Raw genomic sequence first — 20,161 nt, 5'->3', positions numbered from 1 at the left:
GCAGGCAGAACATCCCAGGGAGTTTGGATCTTGGTGTTCTCAGTTGATGAGGTTGAGCCTTTAACCTTGACTTGTCAGATGGAAACTTTGAAAACATCCTAAAAAATGTTTTAAATTAAAATCCCAGTGACTGAGCTACAGGGTGAATCATCTCCCTGCACTGTGACCATTCAGTAGAGCAGTCCATACTTGAGCAGTTTTTCATTTGCAGTTACGGTTTTTTGGGTATTTTCATATTCCCTACTTTTAAAAGATGCCTGAAGGACAACCTTTGGGGGTTGTTTTTTTCTTTGTTTTCAAGGACTTTGAAGGAGACTGGACTGTACAGCCATCGTCACAAGCTAGCTGGCTCCCTGTCTGGGGGGATGAAGAGGAAGTTATCTATAGCTATTGCTCTCCTGGGTGGATCAAGGGTGGTGATACTAGATGAACCAACCACAGGGGTGGATCCATGCTCTCGGAGAAGTATTTGGGAAATTATCTCCAAGAATAAAAAAGGTACCATGATGAGACAAGATGCTGCCCAGTGGCAAAGGTGATGCGTGTCACTTTTGAAAATATGATGTCAGTGGCTTTCAGCTGTGGGTTTTGGAGACCACAGAGAACGAATTGCGGGAGACTGGGATTTTTCAGGCCCTCTGGGTGCAACCTGGTTGTTTTTTGTAAATTCACAGTGTCATTTGAAAAATAACTTTACCATAATACACAATTTACAATACTGTAACTTTCAGCTTGTCCCTAAGGCTGCCTTTCATCCAATTTCACTAATAATTCCAAAACAGCGCAGTCGATTTTCACCTGATACTGTCCCCTCATTCAGCATAGCTTTCACCTGTCTCATGTAATCACGTGTGTTTATTCTGTGGCGGCTGACATCAGCTTTGTGTTTTCCAGGCAGAACCATCATTCTCTCAACACATCACTTGGATGAAGCAGAAGTTCTGAGTGACCGAATCGCCTTCCTAGAGCACGGAGGACTCAAATGTTGTGGTTCACCATTCTACCTCAAGGAAACGTTTGGCGATGGATACCATCTGACACTCACAAAAAAGAAGGTTTGTGTCTCAGTAGGTCCTAAATTTTCAGCATCTTGGGTGGGAAACTGAGTCAGTCGTATGACAGGAAGGAAGGAGGCAAGACATAGTGTCCCGCAGAAATGAAGCATACTGCAGAAGTCTTAGATGTCTGCAGTGTAATGATTGTACCAGTATAATTTCACTTTCATGAAGTAACTTCTTTATGCGACCACTATATGCCTGGGTGAAAGTGGGATGTGTTTTGGGTTGAAACCCTTGGGTTTGGCCACACAGGTTCAAGAATATGCTGGACTGTTCCCTTCGGCCGCCAGTAAGATAATTTTTTCATGTGCCTCAACTACTTTGATACCTGGGTTACAGTGCGCTCTGCTCTCTAGCTCACTCTAGTTGTCCCATGCTGGAATTCACATGCTTTTTTTATAAATAAGTTTCTCTTAGAAAGATAGCCTATATGGAGGGTTCCCCAAAACGCAGGAGTCAGCTTCAGCCCCTCTACACAAAGCCTTGCAGCTCTAATAGACAAGGCGGAGGTCTGAGCTTGAGCCTCCTGTATCCCAGGTGCACGATGCAGTCCTTCCCCGCTGGGCCTTAGCTCCCTGTCGTGTCTCATGAGCACGGTCACCGCAGCAGGCGCTGCCGGGGGCAGAGGCAGAGATTCACCTGGTAGCAAGCTGAGCTAGAGCTCTAGCAGCTTTGTCTCTGAGGGGGGCCATCAAGACTTCTTCAGGGATGCAGGTGCTTACAGCTGTATCGGCAGGGGCTGAGGGACAGATCCAAGGATGGTGGACGTATAAAAGAACTGCTGAGGTGCATATTGTTGAAAGTTGCTAAGAGAGCGTGTGGCCCCCCACTTCCCTCGAAGAGGGAGGCTCTCCAGTGGGGCCACCGGACCAGCCTCCATGGCCCTCAGAAACCAGGAATGTCAGTGCTCTGCTTTGTTGAAAAAGAACGGGGTCTCCTTGAGGGTTAAAGGCAAGGCCGGGTGCAGAGTGTGGATTCTGAAGTTCAGAGAAATAAAGCAGATGGGGAGAGTCCATCGATAGTATCTGACCTGAGGCAAAATGTTCTGCTTGCAAGGAGGGGGGAACTCTGCTTTTGATAGCATTTATTACAGTGCTGTTAGTAGCCCCAGCACACAGAATAACGTGCAGATACCATAAGAGATCATACCCCCTTCCAAACTGCTGGTAGTGTAGATAGAGAAAATGAAAAAAGACCCATGTGCAAGCCCTGTTTTTCAGGGGAAGAAGAGTGTATTGTTGCTGGCAGCCAAGTTGAGGAGTCAGCTCTCTTGTGGGTAGACTTTTTCTCTGTTGTACTACAAACACTCTAGCTAGTGCAAAGTGGCTGATTCTGCCCAATTCCGGTATCCCTGTAGACAGAGGGAGCCCAGCGAGGTCTTGGATGGACCAAGATGGGCACCGTGCCACAACTCCCTCTTCAAGGGCCAGAAACCCACTTTCATCTCCTTTTGATACTGAACTTCAAATGTTGCATACCTGGACTGAGATGACCTACCCATTGCACTCGGGGATAATATTTGGGCTAAATCCTGTGGGAGGAAGTTTGACCTCGCAGCTCTCTCAGTGACCACAGAGTGTTTTTCTCCTTTTTCAGAACATGATAGAGGAGTGTGACACCACGGCAGTGACCTCCTTGATCCAGTCCCATCTCCCAGAGGCTTATCTCAAGGAGGATATCGGTGGAGAGCTGGTGTACGTGCTTCCCCCCTTCAAATCCACAGTCTCAGGGGCCTACCAGGCACTTCTCAGAGCCCTCGATACCAGCTTGAGCGATCTCCACCTTGGCTGCTACGGGATTTCAAACACAACCGTGGAAGAGGTATGAGCTCAGGATCCGCTCGATTTGATGAAATGTTATGGAGATTAACTTCGCAGCGCTGTGTAGCTCTGCTTTCTGCGCTAAGACGGTGGCATGTTTTGGATGTGAGAGTTGCAGGCCAGGGGAAGAAGTGGTTTGGTTGTTCACTGTGCTACACTTATGATATTTATGAATATATCTACACACGAGTGCATAGATATATTCATAAATCTATACATATACTAATGCACAAAGTGTACCACTGTCTCACCTTGCTAACAGCTTTTTGGCATTTTACCCTTAAAATGAGGTGCTGGAGTTAGACTAAGGAGAGAGGGCAATGACGTGTTTCTCTTTGAACTATTCTCCTGGTCTCCACAAATCTGGGTTTGTGTACAGCTGCAGTCAGCAGGGAGGGAGTTAGCAGGGAGATAAACGTCAGCGTGGGTGCTCTACAAGTGAGTTACCTGGTGTATCTCAGAGTGACACAGGCACCTTTCTGCCCATCGGAAATCTCTGGTCAAATAAACACAAACATTTAGTTGCATCAGAAAAAAAAAAAGTAACTTTAAACGATAAGCAGTGATGACCTTTGTCTTGCAGAAAGGAGGGAGGGAGACTATTACCTTTCTGCTCTGAAATTCTTGCTTTTAAGGTGTTTTCCTAAGGCAGAAGAATGAGTTATACAGCAAGTACCACATGCAACTCAGTGCCGTGATCGTGCACGATCCCAGCATGGAAGCAGCTGGGTTTGTAGAGGGAAAAATATCCCAGGAAAGCAGCCCTCCTTGTTTCTTCACTGGTGTCATGCAGGGAGAGCTGCCTGTGCGCTGCTCACTGTGTGAGTGCAGAGGGAGTAGAGTTATTAGGGCTGAGCTGAAATGCTGCTTAGTTTACACCTACTCATTGGTTGTGTAACAGGTGGTATTAGGACAAGGTAAGTCCATGGGGCAGCTGCAAAGGCTTAAGTTTCCACTGCTGCAGCAGCAGAGAGACAGGAGGTGACAAGGAGCTGGACAACAACAATTTTATAATGACATAAAGTTAATTTCTCTCACAGAGCATAAAGGGAACAGAAAAAGGATTGTAATTCACAATTGCTGCACCAACTACAGCTACAAAGTAGGAGAGTGGATTCTGATTATTGTTTTGGTAAATTGAGTCGTTTGGACCAATCTTCCTTCATATTTTCTTGCTCCATAGGTGTTTCTCAACCTGACGAAAGAGCTAGGGAAGGACCAGCAAGAAGATGCTGAACTGCCCCAGCAGCTGCCTGGAGCTAGTGGTCAAATTGGCAGTGATGAAATGTCTGTGAGCACGGATACCTTCACAGAAAGAGATGGTACTAAATTACATCCAGGTTTTGTTCCAGATGTGTCGCAGGTGCAAATGGTGACAGATGGACAGATTTGAGCTCCCCGTCTTCTTTCTTTGTTGAAAACCAAATTTCACCCAACCAGGAATCATAAAACCAATAAATCACTAGAAGTACAGCACTCAACAGTTGTTTAGATCCCCTGGTTTGGAATAGTCTGAATCACAGAATTACACAGGGGTTTCGTTTGCATCTGCCTGTCTTAAAATTGATCCAGATTTTAATCAAATCACATACAGTGTGTGGGTGAAAGAGCAAATGTATACCTCCGAAAGTAATTGCTGTAATTGATGTAGAGGATTATTTCTACATAACTAGTAGAATTGGAGAGAAACTTTGTGGAAACCCCTTAGCCTGTTGCAAAAGCAGCACAGCTCTGATCCTCCTTGCTGCTTTTTGTTGTGTCCCAGCCCGTGCAGTATGGTAAAACAGCTCAAAGGGCCACACAGTGGGAGAAATTCAACACTCAGAAGAGAATTAAGCTACACGAGTATCTCTGAGGGTTTAAGAGCTGCAAAAGGTGGCATGGCCAAAAAATGAGCAAATACCTGGTTGAAATGCTGTCTCAGAGTAGAAACATTTTTTCTACTTATAAACATACCATTTATAGTTAGGGAGACATCCCAGGGACAAGGGAGAGGTATTTTCATACTTGCTTCTCAAAGCTGACCTGCACTGTAAATGTTACTGTAAACAGTAGCTCATATGCATAGAGAAGTGTTTTGTGTCACCCCTAATGAGAGCACTGAAAAGGATTTGCTCCATGTTGTATTATATAGGTTAATATTTCATAAAGAGGAGTAGGTTGCACAGGATTTGGCTCTGCTTGTAGTACACCACAACCCTATCCATGCAAAAGATCAAGTGGTTTATGTGCCTTGTGTTCTTATTTAAGGGTTAATTCTCTTATTGATTTGTCTGAGGACCTGGTTTCTAAATTATGAAAACTTTGCAAATATAAAAGGATAATACATTTCCCCTCAAAGCTGCAGCTGGGTAGGTAGCGTGTAGATAACTTGTTGCATCTGGAAATCTGTGTTCCTCTTGCAGGATCTCAAAATGAATTCACTACATGTACGCATTTGAAATTAAACAAAAAACCTGGTGTTACATGAGCTTATGGCTCAAGAGCCAAAATCTGAGTCCTATCCCAAGCCTGGCCCTTGCTGTATCTTCCAACTTAGTACTTTTGATTTGCCATCTGTAAAGGAGCGCAGGAAGCTAAACATACTCCCAGGGTACTATAACCATCAGTTCCCTGCATTTCACAAACACTGATCCATGACAAAATGTGTTCTTCTGTTGCACCCAGATCAGCTCCTGATTAGATCAAAAAGTCTGCAGGGTTTGCCATTGCTACTTAAGAAGACATCAGCTTTGTTCATTAAGAGATTCCACCATACCCGGCGGGATGTCAGAGGCTTCATTGCTCAGGTCATCCTCCCAGTCCTCTTTGTGATGGCTGCAATGGGTCTTGGGACGCTGAGAACTAAGGAGACGGAATATCCCGAACTGATTCTTTCCCCTTCTCTGTACGGCTCATCCGACCAGGCAGACTTCTTTGGGTGAGTGGGGTTCTTTGTCATCCTTAAACCCATTTCCTTATAAAGAGCCAATTTTACCATCAGGATTGTTTCTAAACAGACCCAGTGGAAAAGCGTTACGCAGATAACTTGTAGCTGTGCTATCTGTGTAGCTGTTACACAGATAACACGTAGAAATCCTGTTCCTAAGGGGTCTCTGGGGGAGATGACTTGGCTCAGACCAGCAATCAGAACAGCAGCCTCTCCGTTGGAATTAACTGTGAAACGTGAGGAATATTCTTTGTGTTTGTCATTGGAGTCCTCCGGCCCTGTGACAGCCGTACTGCCCCAAGGAGATTTTCTTAATATATATACTCTTCCCCCAATGTGAAATGGAGGCCCCCGCATCAGTTGTCTCCAAAATTACAGCTCTGGGATCCAATTCTATCCATCTTGTGAACTGTCTGCGTTGCCCTCCTCTCTGTCAGTACAGGACATGCTCTCCTGCCCAGGCCCCGCTAGTTTGAGGCACGCAGTCATTTGTAGGGCATGCATGTTTTCAGTGTGATTAAGATGTCACTACTGAATTGTGTAATTGTGCTTAAAAATCCTATTACCAAAATGATTATAATTTGTATCATTCTGATTTTGTGATGTGAACTGCTGTCTTTCTCCAGTGGTTCTCAGCTTTAAGTCAGAAATATAAAATTCAGCTCTAAAGCAAGCACGTCTGCTCATAAGTGTTCTTTCCCAGGACTGCTCATGCCTTTCCACTTCAGTACTGCTAGATGAGGGAATGAGCCAGAACTGCATGTCTGAGTCCCCTGTTCCTAATGTTCTCTGCTTCTCCTGACGGATCCTTGCTAGAAAGCTGGGTCAGAAGCAAGAAACATCTTCATGAATGACCAAAACCAAACGGACTTCACAAATGAAAGACCTGATTGAGACAAGACTGGGAGTAGTGCCTGAAAATTGCAGTAGATGCGTTTTCCCTGGAAACAGAATCTTGGTTGTCCAAAAGTTCATCAGTACCTTGCTTAGGTGTAGAGGCAGCAAATTACTGGAGTAGTTGTGCAGCTCTAAGCAATGAGCAGTCCTTTTAAACCTGTGTGACTGCCCTCATGTCCTTACGTGGTTGCAGGGCTAGCCCCACAAATAACAATTTATTTAGCATCTTTAAATAAATCCTGTTTCACTCAGACACAGTTTTCCTCTGCTCAGTGGTAGTGGAAGTATGTTGAACATTTTTCTTTTTTCCTTTTTTTTTTAATTTGTTAAATCTTAGGAATTTTAATGAAACCACAGATGCTTTAGTCGCTTCGATGCTTGCTTTCCCTGGAACGGATAACACATGCATGAATGAAAGCAATTCGTAAGTAGTTCTTGGTTTTCTTCCATTTAAATTCCAAATCTGCAAGAGAATTGACATAACACTATTAGCCATTAGACCTTAATAACCATCTCTGATCATCTGCAGAATTTTCATACATTGGTGCCACGTGCAGAGGCAAAAAAACCCCCATCTCCTGCCTCTCTTCTGATTGACTTGCAGGCTCTTTCAGCTCATTAGGAGATGCCTAACTGGCCTTTTGCAGGCAGGCGCAAGCTCGCGCTGCTCACAGATTTGAGCTGGCAGGATGCGAGTCATTTCTGAACGGGGAGCCGTGTAGTCATGATTGGTGTGAAGCAGACCTCAGCCCTGCCGAGAGCCTACGTGGCTCCCATGCCGCTTGGAGCAAACACTTGCCTCCGCCAGCATGGAACCGTAGATATTCTTGAAGACAGGAAACTATACTGTGCTTTAAGGCTGAGACTGGGACTTCCACACAGTCCCAGAACCTCAACACTGGTGTTCTTTGCTTGCTTCAAGAAGTATTCACCACAAGTGGACTCTGTTATTACTATCAGTAGTAAGAGAGCAGCTTTGTTGGTGGCAGGACGCCAGGACGAGAGCAAGCCTTTCTCGTATCTGGGAAGTAGTCCTTGCCTCCCCAGTAATCCCAATTATAACACTGAGCCCACCCAGAAAGTTCTCAACATAGCTGTTATCTGTATCTAAAAGCTGTGCCGTGAGGGCTGGTTTGTTTCGGGCTCTGCAGACAAATTTTCAAGGAATTGGTAGTAAAACCCTGGGCAGATTTGCACGCTCATGCGTGCCACATATCTGCAGGCAAATATTTATACTGAGTATTTACAGTGACTGTGTAGTCTATACAGTCCATCGCAGGACTCCCCGGTCACTGCAAGGACAACGCCCCTTATTTCAGCACTGTGAGATGAGTTTGGCCTTCGTGTGCTAATTCCTTACGCTGCCTGCTGTGGGAACGAAGTGGTGTCTGGAGTCCTTCTAATCAGCTGAATGACTCCGGGCGCTGAGAGGGCAGTGCCGAGAGGCACCAAAGGCAGCGGGAGGACGGGTATTCCCTGAAGCACCCAGAGCTGACAAGAAGGTCTGCTTTTCTGCTGAAGCTGCTTGCTGCCATCCTTGCTGTCATTAAACATGACAGCAATTAGCTTCGTTTGCACACCTGAGTATAGAGAACCTCAGAGGAAAATGTGTTCATTTTCAGGCAGTGTTTAAAGGAGGACATGCTTGGCCAGTGGATTATCAGTGGAAACCAGAGAACTAAGTATTCTGCCTGCAACTGCACAGATGGCATCCAGGTAATTGGAATAAATCCAAAAGAGAGGGGATTCGGGGGGATATTTGGGAGGGCCTTGTAGGTTGGGAGTGGTTTTGTGGGCAGGCATGATGCTAAGGGGATCTCAGTGTTCGGATTCCTCCTGTCCCTTTTTGGCCTTGTTGATTTTTCTACACTGGATAGCCACTGTCTGTACCAGTTTTGGGTCAGGAAAGGAAGCAGCATCCTCAGAAGATTCACATGCTAATATATCTGCCTTCTTCCCCATGGTGGGAAAAGGTTTAACGGTGTTTTTGAATGTTGTATGATTGTCCCATTTAGCAGAGGTGAACATGTATTCAAGAGGAAAATTGCATTGTATTCAAGAGGAAAATTGCGTTTTATACAAGCACTGTCATTATATGAAAGCACAGCTATTATTGCTCTTTGCTCTTCAGAATTTAACTTTATGCAAAGTATAGATCCATCTGCTTTTACTCTGCTCCATATTATAAATAGCGATGATTAATAATATTAGTTATTTGCATTATGGTGGTACATACAGAACCAGATATGGGCGCTGCTGGGCCTAGTGTTTTTACGTGCACATGGGGAAAAGGCAGATTCTGTCCCAAGGATGTTACAATTTTACAGTCCAGTTTGAAGTTAACCTCTCTTCCCTCTAGTGCTGTTCACCTGTCTTCAGCCTTTTTCCGATAGGAAATCAGACTGAAGACGCAGCGTGATGCCATTTGTAAGATAAAGCATGTACTTAGTTGAATGTTCCTAGTCATTCCTTAAAATTCAGCTATTCTGCATGCAGAATAAATAAATGCAGTTTTCTGGACATACACTTAATTTCACATCATTAAAAGTATTGGCATCATTTCTCCGGTAAGTCAAGATGATGTTCAAAGCTGATTCTCACCTCTCGCAGGCACAGGCAGGTGTTCCTCAGCATGAAGGAAGCTATTTTGTGTATTCTGATGCAAAGTTGTGAACAGATACCCAATGGGGGAGGCCAGAGTTTTTGTTATGGATGAGCTGAAAGCAGCAGCCAGTATCCTGTCTAGCAGGACATTTCAACCTTACAAAACAGTCGATGTGACTTTGACCCTCAGCATGTTAAATTATATATTCAGGACTAATCCAAGATTTCTCTGAAGCTCTGGAAGATATTCTCAATGACTGACAGTAAAGCAAAAACCTAGACTGTAGCTGCTGTGAAATGCAAGATGAGAGTTTGAGGCCACCACGGAGTTTTCTGCTCCATGAGTTGTTTTGCCCTCTGCTGTTGTCTGTGCAGTCACTCTGATGCTCTGCTAAGTAGGATCAGCCTTAATTCAGGAAAAATATCCCTGCGTAGCATGAAGCACGTTTCAAGGTCACTGATGTCACTAGAACTGAAGCGTAGATTTAAGCAACGGTTGTTTTGAAGCACCTCGCTAAATACGTTCAGGGCGGCATGCAGGGATGTATGCTGTGTGTCTTTGTGAATCACCAGCTTCTGGAGGAATTGGTGCGAGGACTAGAATGTTGCATTGCCTGCTCTCAATCTTGTCCCGAGACGCTAGTTTTTGGTTAAAACACAGACACTAACACTTTTGTTCATTTGTCTCCACTCAGACGTGTCCGCAGACGAACTACACCCCTCCTCACAGAAGGACCTTCTCTACGCGGACACTTTACAACCTTACAGGGCATGACGTGGAGACCTACATTCTGGCAACTACCAAAGACTTCCTGCAAAAACGGTACAGCATAAATCTCCAGTCCTTCTCCTCTGACTTGTACTGGGAGCAGCCTCTGGTACATATTATATCCACTGTGCCCGAAGAGGTGACAGTGCAGTAGGGATTTAGAAGGGCCTCGCTGCTCCTGATCTCTGTGGATCTGGTGAAAGGAGGTAGAACATCCCGCAATCACAGGGTTAAAGGTTGTGCAAGTGCTCTGCTTGATCGTAGCAGAGATAGCCTGGGGATAACTGTCAATCACCTGATAGGTTGATGGCTGGATCCACAGATGAGCCTTTGTCTGGCTCAGAAATGCTTAAAAAGAGGAAAATCTGACACAGCCTGTCACGAAGTAAACCCTGGGGAGAGACTTTCCTCCAAGTTTGAATCTCTGAAGAGTCTCAGTGTGTGCTTCACCTAAACAAGTGCATCCATTCCAGTGAAATCAGAGGCTGAACATTTTCTTGCACCATGGGGCTGTTGGAACTATTAGTGTGTCTGGACTCTGCAACACAGCCGCGCAGCATGTCTTGGGGCAAAAATAGCCTGCCATTAGGGTTGTCAAGGAATATGTTCATCTGCCATTGATTTAAACTGAGCTCTTCATCTGGTTAAGAAGCTGTCATCTTATTCCAAGGTGGTAGGCATGTGGGTTAGGAGTCCATACAGCTCCAAAACGTTTCTCAGATGGAGGTTTTCAGTGCAGTTTTGTGACAGTGCTGCCAAGTTTGTTTCCCTTTTTTCCCCCTCAGTAAGGGCTCCTGCAGCAGCGTTGGCTTGGCAGCACACTACATGCTGGGATAAGTTCTTATAAGTCAAGCTAGAATTAACTGGGGTGACAGTGGCATGCTAACGTGATATTAAAGCTTTTAATTAAGGGTAGCAATGCATCTCCCTCTGGTTTTCGCTCAGGTATGGTGGCTGGAGCTTCGGGCTGCCTTTGACAACAGATCTCCAGTTCGATATCAGGCCAGTGCCCCCCAACAGAACGTTGACTAAGGTAACTAACCTCCAGCTGCTTGTCCTAGCATGGGAAGCTTGGGAACCAGGAGAAGTGACATTGAGTTCAAGGCTATTTCAGAAAATAAAGCTAAACCCTCTGGAATCTGCAGCTTGGCATGGGAGAGGTGACTTGCAGTTCACTTCCTTTTCTCTCCCCATTCTTCTTTATTGGTCTGACATCTCTTGCTCGCAGGAGACAATTTTTATGCTGTCATAATTTTATTATACAGAGATGAAAAGATCAATTAGTAGCACCTTTATCTCATGAGAGACTGTACGTATCTTAACTAGGGCTGGCTGGTGCATTCCAATATACCCATTTCTCTGTTTCTGCTCAGTGAAAATGTTGTAACGCATCAGCATGAAAAGCACCAAGGCTGAAATCTGAGGTAGCAGGGAAATGCAAGAGAGTTGACAAGATCCTGTGATCTCATTGTAAAACCTAGCTACCAGGAGAGTGTTCCTGCAAGAGCAGTGTTATTTTCAGAGGTGGCTCCAATACAAGGGAATCACAGGGTTTATTGTTGCACTAACACTCAGGGTTCATGTAATGAATTTGCAGATGTTTTCACCCATCCAATCTTAGATCTGAAAGCATTACTATTTGCTTATCACGGGTCAGATTTAATACCTGGAAACCTTGACAGTGTTGGAAGCAGGGCAGACTCTAGTATTGCTCTGCTAGGGCAAGGAGAATGAAATCACTGAGCAGGCAGGACTTGGGGCGTATGCGAAGGTGGATGCTGTGGGCTGTGTTTAAGCCTCTAACCTTAATAGCTTAAGCTCTTTGTCCTTTGGTAGGTAACTTACGCCTCTAAGCTGGCTCCTGTGGGTTGTGCCTGAAGTAGGTGGTGGTAAAACCCCCCAAAGTCCATGTCCTGTGATCTGATTTTTGTCCTCAGGGTTTATTGTGGTATAGGTAAGAAAAGTTATCATGGGGAGGGAAGGGCTGTTGCTGAATGAGAAGGTGACGACTGGCTATTTTCTGCCCTAAAGCAACCTTTTTTCCCCTGGCTTTCAAGCGCTGTTAGACATTGGACTGCTTAGTCTTCTTTGGGAAGTCTCCCCACTGATGTTCATCAGATCTGAGTAACTTATTACAGAGAAGACGACAAGTGTCTGTATGCTTTATGTCATATATCCAGCTAGTGCTTTTTTCTTCTCTCCTAGAAGGCAAATGAAGTTGATGGGACTGCTTGTGCTGAAAGTGAAATGTGCTTTTATACTCATTTGGTACTTGATGTGGTTTAATCATTGGACTTTTTAACTTGTAGAGCTTATGACTTTAGATAACAACCATGGAATGATTCATTTGTGCAAGCAGAACAAACCAGAATGTTATCAGTAACAATTTCTCTCCCAAATTGTTTCAATTTCTCAATTGTGTGCAGGTGTGGTATAATCCCGAAGGTTATCACAGCCTTCCAGCCTATCTCAACAGCTTGAACAACTTCATTCTTCGAGCCAACTTGCCAAAAAATGACACTTCCAGATATGGTAAGTGTCCCTTTACGTGAGCAGATAATTTCTCCCCTTTGGGAAGAATATCCTGTTTCTGTTGAAATCTATGACAACACTTACCTTCACTTCAGTGAGATAATTTCTTTATTCCCAATTACGCAATTCCTTTAAAAAAGGAATTGAAAAACATGAGTAAATCACATATTTATCTAATCAAAGATTCAGGAGAGCTAGACAGGGAAGACCCCAGCTCGTACATAAAACACTTCATCCAAAAAATGCCAGTGGTTGTTATTTGATGTATTGCCTCTCATCATGGTACTGAAATAGCTGTCTCTTGATAGGTGCCCATTAGTTATGCATAGAAAAGCTACTTTAGGTCATCTCCGGGGGTGGTTTTAGTTAGTAAATTTTAATATGTCACCCTTCTGCTGAGAGCAGCTCAGGATGTGTGAGTATGTGCATGTTTCTGTTTGAATGAGAGTGAGAGTGAGATTAAGTGAGAAACATAATTTTCAGCTATATTTTTCCTCTGACACATGACACACACAGATTCCAAGGAGTGTTAGTAGCCCATTTGGGGTTATTGGTTCTCATAGCTTCTCCTTGGTGATACAACACAAACCCAAAATCCTGCTGATAAACCAGGGCATCCTATCTTACCATTTGTGTTTTCACCTACATTAAGGGGGCAGGACGGGCACAAATATGTGTGTGTATGTATGCCCGTCTCTAGAGATGGAGCGGGTGCAGGCAGAAGAGAGATTTATATTGATGCCATTTTGAGAAATTGTATACAGAGATTTATGGGAACTGACAAGAGTAGCAGTTGTGTGCAGAAGTGCCCTACCGATTGATTTTTCTTTGACGAATGGTGCCCTTCCAGCCATGTCCTGGTCATGCCTAGCCCCCCTCAACTCAGAGGCCTGCCGTTCCAGGCGACGGTGAAATAGGTGACAGCGTCTCTTTGTTCATAAGACTGTTCCTCACTGATGTGTCTGAATTGAACTATAATGGAAAAGGCTTCTTGGCTGAAGCTTTGAGTGTCATGCCATGAATTAAAGAAAGAGCAGAAGGCTGATTACAAGTCAAAACAGCATATGTCTCTTCCCACCTCCACATACCGAAGCGCTGAAACTCCCCTCCCAACAAGCCAAACCAGTGCCTCGTCCCTGACGCCATCCTAAAATACCCACTGGCTGGTGCCTTTGACATTTGCAGCGTGCCTTCCAGGTCAGAAAGTTCAAGCTCTTTGGTGTGCACTGCAAGAGCGTATCACAAAGCTGCAGCCCCTGCCCGGGTGCGGAGAGAGGAGACCTGAGCCAGGCGCTTCCAGCGGCAGGAACATCCCAGAGCAGCTGAATTATTAAGCAGTGAAGCTTTCTGCCCTGTCTCTGTATTCCCAACACATGCTGTAGTGAGAGCAAAGGCAGGAAGCTCGTGTGAACAGTCAGAAAGTTTTCTCAGGGAAAGTTTTATACCAGCAAAATGACAATTTTCAGTGGGAAAGAATAGCCGCAGTTTTTATTGCATCTGTCCCGCTGCTTATGCGTTTTTGGAAAGAAATACTTAGTAGTAAATGACCAGACAGATAATTCTCCGCTTCTCACTAATGATCCAAGCCATAGAATGGGGGAAATAAAATGAATGGACGAGGATAGCTCCCCTGGGGTAGTGTAAATCCTGTTTGAAATACAATTGAACAGACGTTCTTCGTGGTATGTTCCTGACAGCTAAATCTATTTGTTGTTGTGCCAAATAAATGACAGTTTAAGAACCATTGAAATGGCCAGATAAAAGTGTGTTGTCATTTCAGCAGTTTGAAAGAGGTGCCAGTCCTGCTTTAGAGGTTTGACTTAGACTGCGTATATTTTAAAAAAATACATAAAAAGCTTTTTACCCTGTCACTAAGCAAGTCATAATAGCTTTTGACTTATGTATATTGTGCTTTCTCTTCTCTCAATCCCAACCAACAAAAAAGAGAAAGCATTGAAATGGAAATTTTGACTTCTAGCCTAAGCTTCAGTAAAGGAAAATGGCTTTATAGTGAAGTATTAACAGATTAGACAGACGGTATCTTTCTTTCTCTCTCTCTCTTTTTTAGAGATGGGAAACATTGCCTGGCTGTTTGTGTGGCTTTATCAGCAGCCCAAGATTTTAATTCCATTTCTCTCACTGATGGCAAGACTGAGGGTTTCCCCCCGCCCTCCAAAATGAATTTCCTATGAAATATTCCCTTTCACATTTATTTGCTCAGTATGGCATTTGGTCAGCTAAATTCACAATCTGCTCCTTTCTGGTCCCCATGTCAGAGTGCTCATTCTTAGGGAAGAGAGCCCAGAATAGTTCTTCCTCGTATAACTGCTGAAAGTCGGGCACCTGGCTCTAAGGAGCTTAAATTTCAGAGGTGGCATGTTTCTAGCAAATCTCTCTGGATTTAATAGCAGCTGGAGGTCCCCCAGCACTCCCTGAGAACTGAGGCGTTTACTTAGGTGCCTAAATACGGATTGAGAACCTCAGGTTTTAGGCACATAAAAATCTTAGCCTAAACCCTTTCTCAGGTGCTTTAGAGACTGGACTGTTGTCTTGGTGGGACCAAGGCAGAGACCATCACCAGCGGTTGGAACTGGCCCACCAGAGCCCCCCAGGTTCCTCCTTTTGTTAGAAAACTCTGGGTTTATAGGTACAAATTGCCTCCAAACAGCAAACGTGCTGTGATGAACAATAGTAGTATATTTTGGGCTAGGTGTTCTCCTTGGTAAAGAAGTACTTAAACCAAATCTTCTGAACGTAATGCACATGAGCAGAAAATTTCTCTCTCGCAGCTTGTGCCTGATACAAACCCATTTTTAAGGGATCTTTTTTGGAAAACATCACACAGGGCTTACCAACGCAGTAGCTAGATTTTTGCTAGTTCCTTTGGACAAAATACTCTTTTTTTCTTCTAGCCATATAAGACAGAATAGTTCAGAATTAACCCATTGCCAAACTGGGAACAAAAGTCTGTGCAGCTTACTTGGGTTTATGCTAGCTTCTCAACATATGCCTGTATTGAGAAAGACATATATTGTAAGAAGATAATAGTTGTAGAGAAAGCCAAGAGGGAATGATTTGTTTCTGGTGATAAAAGAACAAATGAAATGCAGTGAGATCATCAAGCAGCAACTTTTAAAATAAAACATATTCACCGGTTTTGAATGTGTCCGTGTTGAGGAATCCAACCTAAAATACATGGACCCACAGGCGTGTGCCTAATTTTGAGGTGTGGGAGTGCTCTCACTGAAGTGAATGATACTGTCAGCCAGACAGATGAAGAAACAAGGCTTAGGGTTTGTATTTCAGATCTGCTGTGCATCAAAGTGAAGTCACAGGAAAAAAAAAGAGGATGCTCAAAATTCTGCCCAAGATCACTCCGAGATGACAGAGCAAAAACCAGCTTTTGATCTGCTTTTCTTCTCTGCTCGGTTTTTACAGTCAGTCTCAGGAACTGGTGAAGAAAGCTTTAAGTTACCATATTTTCAATGTCTTTTCTTTTTGTTTTTGTAGGTATTTTCTTATCAGCTCACCCATATCCCGGAGGACAGAGTCAAGAACAAGTAATGTAAGAAGATTCATTTGGCTGATGCCTGAACTGTTTAGATTTAAAAGGAGCAAACCAGCTTCTTGGAAACCATAAAGCAGCCTAAATTACTGAGTATCTTCCGCTAACTGATGAAACCGCTCTCTTCCTTGTCTTCATTCCCTCTACATGTGAATAGCATCCTGCTTGCCACAGAGCTGCAGATTCCTGTTGGGGTTTCTTCGCGGAATCCCACATAGATTTGGAGGCCATAGTTACAGCATCACACATTTTTGCGCTTTGGCACAATAATAGTAATTACATAATTTCCCTTTTGGCCTTTCCAATCAATGCTATGGTACAGTGTTACGACTCAGTGCCGTGAGTCCTTTTTCCTTGGCGTAATTACCATCAGCAAAAGCTTCTGGCACAGAATCAGGACCTCTTTGCTTCCGAGCTCTGAACAATGTCTCTGCAATGAGGGAAATCTGCCGCTTTGACTCACCATTTACGTCTTTCTCCACTTTCTCCCCAGGCTCAACAGCTTACTTGACATCATAGTTTCCATGTCTGTTTTGGTTGGCTACTCTATCACAACGGCAAGCTTTGTGCTCTACGTGGTAAAAGAACATCAAACCAAAGCCAAACAACTGCAGCATATTTCAGGCATGGGGATGACGAGCTATTGGGTGACTAACTTCGTTTATGATCTGGTAAATAATTCACGTTCTTAAATGCACCGAGAGCAGCATTACACAGCAGGGGGAAGAAAAAAGTTCTTTATTTAAAGTTGGTTGCCAAGACTTCTTAATATTATTACTACCAAGAATGTTATGCAGTAATTGTTCTCCAAGGCATGGAAGACTATTAAATGTGAACCGCAACACTGGATTTTGCTAAGCGAAGGCATTCCTTCTCTCTCGAGTGTATGCAAAACACTCAGCGCATTTATACGAGAGCAACGCAGAACAGGCCGGAGCTTGATTTCCATTTTAACATGCAAGCAGCAAGCTGCTTTTCTGTTAGCTTGCAGGGCTAGATTAGTTGTCACGCGGGCTGTACGCATCTGGGGTGAGGCTTTGGGGCTTGAGGCTACAGCCGTTTTGGAGTACAGGCTGTGACATTAGCAGACATCTCACAGCCGACAGTCCCCTGTTGGGCAAAAATCCATTGCTGGGATGAATGCTCTCTTTAAGTTTATATATTATAGAGGTTTTTAAGCCACGGAAAGCTGCTAATGCAGCTGCGTGCCTATGAGCAAGTTCCTTTGCACAGTGCTGCACTGCGCTGCATAGATTTACCACCTTGTTCCTATAGATAGTTGAGCTCCCCAGCACTGCGCTGCATTACGTGGCGTAGGCATGCCCTTGTTCTCCCTGAAGTTAAGTTTCCTCATGGTAAAGAGGGTTAATAGCACTGCTGGAAAGCATCGCTGGGCTACGAGGATAAATATGCACAGTGTCTGTAGACTAAAGTGCTTTGTGTCTTATGAATTACCTTCAGTGCACGGTGTCACACCCTCACATAGTTAGAGATCTGCAAGTGCAGGCTATCTCTGCTTGCGAGCTTTGGCATTGCCAGCTATGCTGTAATGGTGATGAGCTCTACGTAGCCGACAAATTTCTATTGATGCAGTTCTGCCAGTGCCCAAAATCCCAGTGAGATCATCAGTTCCTGAAAATACGAAATCTTCAAGGGCATTTGGGCGGCCGGCCCCCTTTGATGCAGTGAGGGCCAAGGGCTGAAATCCCTTGGGGCATGTGAGCCTTGACTCTTTCTGCGGAGCACCTCAGCTTCTAGGTGTTTTGCTAACACTGACGCACGCTTACCCGGCGGTCCTAATAACTAAATAGCCTAAACTGCCTGCTGATAGGGGCCAGCGTGATCCCCTGCCTTGCACAAGGGCCTTGAAGGGGGTCTGAAGGCAACGCGGTGCAGTCTGGCTCAGCAGAGCAGCCCTGAGCTGCAGCGCAGGGGCGAGGATGGGGCAGGTCTGTGCTTCCCCTCGCTCCAGCACTGCGTATTTGTAAATCAGCCTGTGGAAAAATCCCCAGAGTCCTTGCCACAACCAGTATTCAGCGGGCTGAAACTAATCCAGCGCTCTCGGCAACTTGATATTTCTCAGTGAATTCCTGCCCATAAATTCTGTTAAATCCCGGAGCTGCGGAAGAGGGGAACCGCTCGAGGCAGACATTTGGTAGGGCCCTGGCTTGACTCGACATTATAAAGACTAGATTTACAGGGCACAGTGAAGTGGTCTGACTGCAAGGCTAACAGAAAACCCAAAGGGGTATTCTTCATTCACAACCTTTTTTTTTTAAGGCGCTTTCTGCCCGCAGTCCTGAATGTTGAGGCTTAGCCTATTCAAAGCGGCTTTGTGGGAATTCATTTGCAGGACTCCCAAAAGTCCTGACGGAGACCCCACCTGTATTTGGTTTCCCTTAGTGCGACCAAGTTCAGACCTGGCGTTGTTGCTTCTGCGTAATTTTAGGAAAATGTTTTAAGAATTATCATCCTAATAACATCTTTTTAATATTGTTTTTCAGGTACTTTTTATGGTCCCTATTGGACTCTCAATAGGAGTTATTTCATCCTTCCAGATACCAGCTTTCTGCAACAACAATAACTTACTGGCAGTATTTCTTCTGCTGCTACTGTTTGGGTAAGTAAGTGTGGAGCTTTGTTATTTAAATACCATTGCATGGAGTGAGGAACTGGATATTGCAGGATGCTGCAATTTAGGATCCAAGGGAGGAATACATGGGCTTTTTTTTTTCAACGTGCACTTTACAAATGGTGACTAGTTGCTCCTTCCAGGAGCAGTGAGCTAAACTACTGTTGTCATGCTTGCTTTATTCAAAGCAAACTCTATGTGAGGGTATGAAATATTCAAGGTCACAGTGACAGCCCAAGCTGTAAGCAGATGCTTACTGAACTATTGCAAAGTTCAAGATATAGAAGCGTTTCAAAATCAGAGAGGGGAAAAAAACCCACAATAGCAAAATTAAGGAAAATTTAGCAAAACTGCCTCCCTGGCTTTGAATCTTCCAGGCCCAGTCTGTCTGCTTTCAGATGGGGCTCTGTGTTCAAAGTATGTATGACAAACTTTTTCTCCAAATTCTAACAGATACAAAGCTGTTTTTTCTTCTTTAAGCTCCTGTAATATGGAAATCTAGTCACACACCAAACCAGAACTCTTATGTTGTCTGAGGTCTTTAGCTGTTTGTTTTCAGACACACTTTGAGTCACTGTAGTATTCTCTGCACTGCTGGCAATTTATAGATATGCAACGTTTTCATGGATGTACCTGCTGGCTGGGTTTTTCAAAGAAACAGGAATGGCCTTCATCGTTTATGTCTGCGTCAACTTGTTTTTCGGCATCAATACCATCATTACTCACTCGGTTGTATTTCTGCTCTCCCAGGAGAAGGCCACAGATCAGGTAGGAATCCTACTAATCCTAAACCCTTGTTGAAACAACGGGAGGCTTCTTGTTGAGTTTGGTGGGTTTGATCAGGTCCTTAGCAGCTGGCTGGCTTCAAGGTATTTGAGGTAGACAAGCAGAGGATGCTAGTCACAGGACTAAATGAGGTTCCCTGTAGACAGGACATGAGTTAAATACAAATCTTGCTTCTCTGTAAATCTGCACCCCCAGCAAAGACAGAAATGGTGGTGGCAGAGGGGAGAACACAAAAAGAGAGGTAGAAAACTGCCCATGCAGGGAAGGGCAGGAGATGGGTGAAGGTGTTGGATAAAAAGTCAATGGGGACTTTGAACCATTGCAAAGTTCTTGCAACACAAACTGTGGAGAGTGACAACTAGATGTCATTGCCCTGAGTCTGACATGTGCTGCATTAAGCCCAGCACCGGCTGTCTGTCATCTAGATCCAGTAATGCAGTCATCTTCTCCCTGCAAGGATGAAAAATGACTTGGAAACAGTGATGATTCCCTAAAGTAAAGCCTTCTCTTTAACTGAGATATTCCTGGGAATCACTGGGATAAAATGTACACCTTACCTGTAGTTTCCT

The 20,161-nt window shown here is 44.4% G+C and overlaps 1 protein-coding gene across 1 annotated transcript in view; it reads left to right on the top strand.

The window, feature by feature from the left end:
- Positions 1-20,161, top strand: part of ABCA12 (ATP binding cassette subfamily A member 12) — an 86,504-nt gene that overhangs the window by 56,677 nt on the left and 9,666 nt on the right. Inside the window, exons 31-44 of the mRNA XM_054830124.1 lie at positions 302-498; positions 895-1,055; positions 2,655-2,879; positions 4,062-4,200; positions 5,546-5,798; positions 7,042-7,128; positions 8,327-8,420; positions 10,004-10,131; positions 11,023-11,110; positions 12,504-12,609; positions 16,120-16,174; positions 16,668-16,845; positions 18,679-18,794; positions 19,415-19,574. Of these exons, the coding sequence (XP_054686099.1) occupies positions 302-498; positions 895-1,055; positions 2,655-2,879; positions 4,062-4,200; positions 5,546-5,798; positions 7,042-7,128; positions 8,327-8,420; positions 10,004-10,131; positions 11,023-11,110; positions 12,504-12,609; positions 16,120-16,174; positions 16,668-16,845; positions 18,679-18,794; positions 19,415-19,574 (1,987 nt within the window). The remainder of the gene's footprint in view (positions 1-301; positions 499-894; positions 1,056-2,654; positions 2,880-4,061; positions 4,201-5,545; positions 5,799-7,041; positions 7,129-8,326; positions 8,421-10,003; positions 10,132-11,022; positions 11,111-12,503; positions 12,610-16,119; positions 16,175-16,667; positions 16,846-18,678; positions 18,795-19,414; positions 19,575-20,161) is intronic.

The sequence above is a fragment of the Grus americana genome, chromosome 6, assembly GCF_028858705.1.
Source record: "Grus americana isolate bGruAme1 chromosome 6, bGruAme1.mat, whole genome shotgun sequence".
Classification (NCBI taxonomy): Eukaryota; Metazoa; Chordata; class Aves; order Gruiformes; family Gruidae; genus Grus; species Grus americana.
Note: the sequence above shows the minus strand (reverse complement) of the source record. Positions and strands in the feature narration are given on the sequence as shown.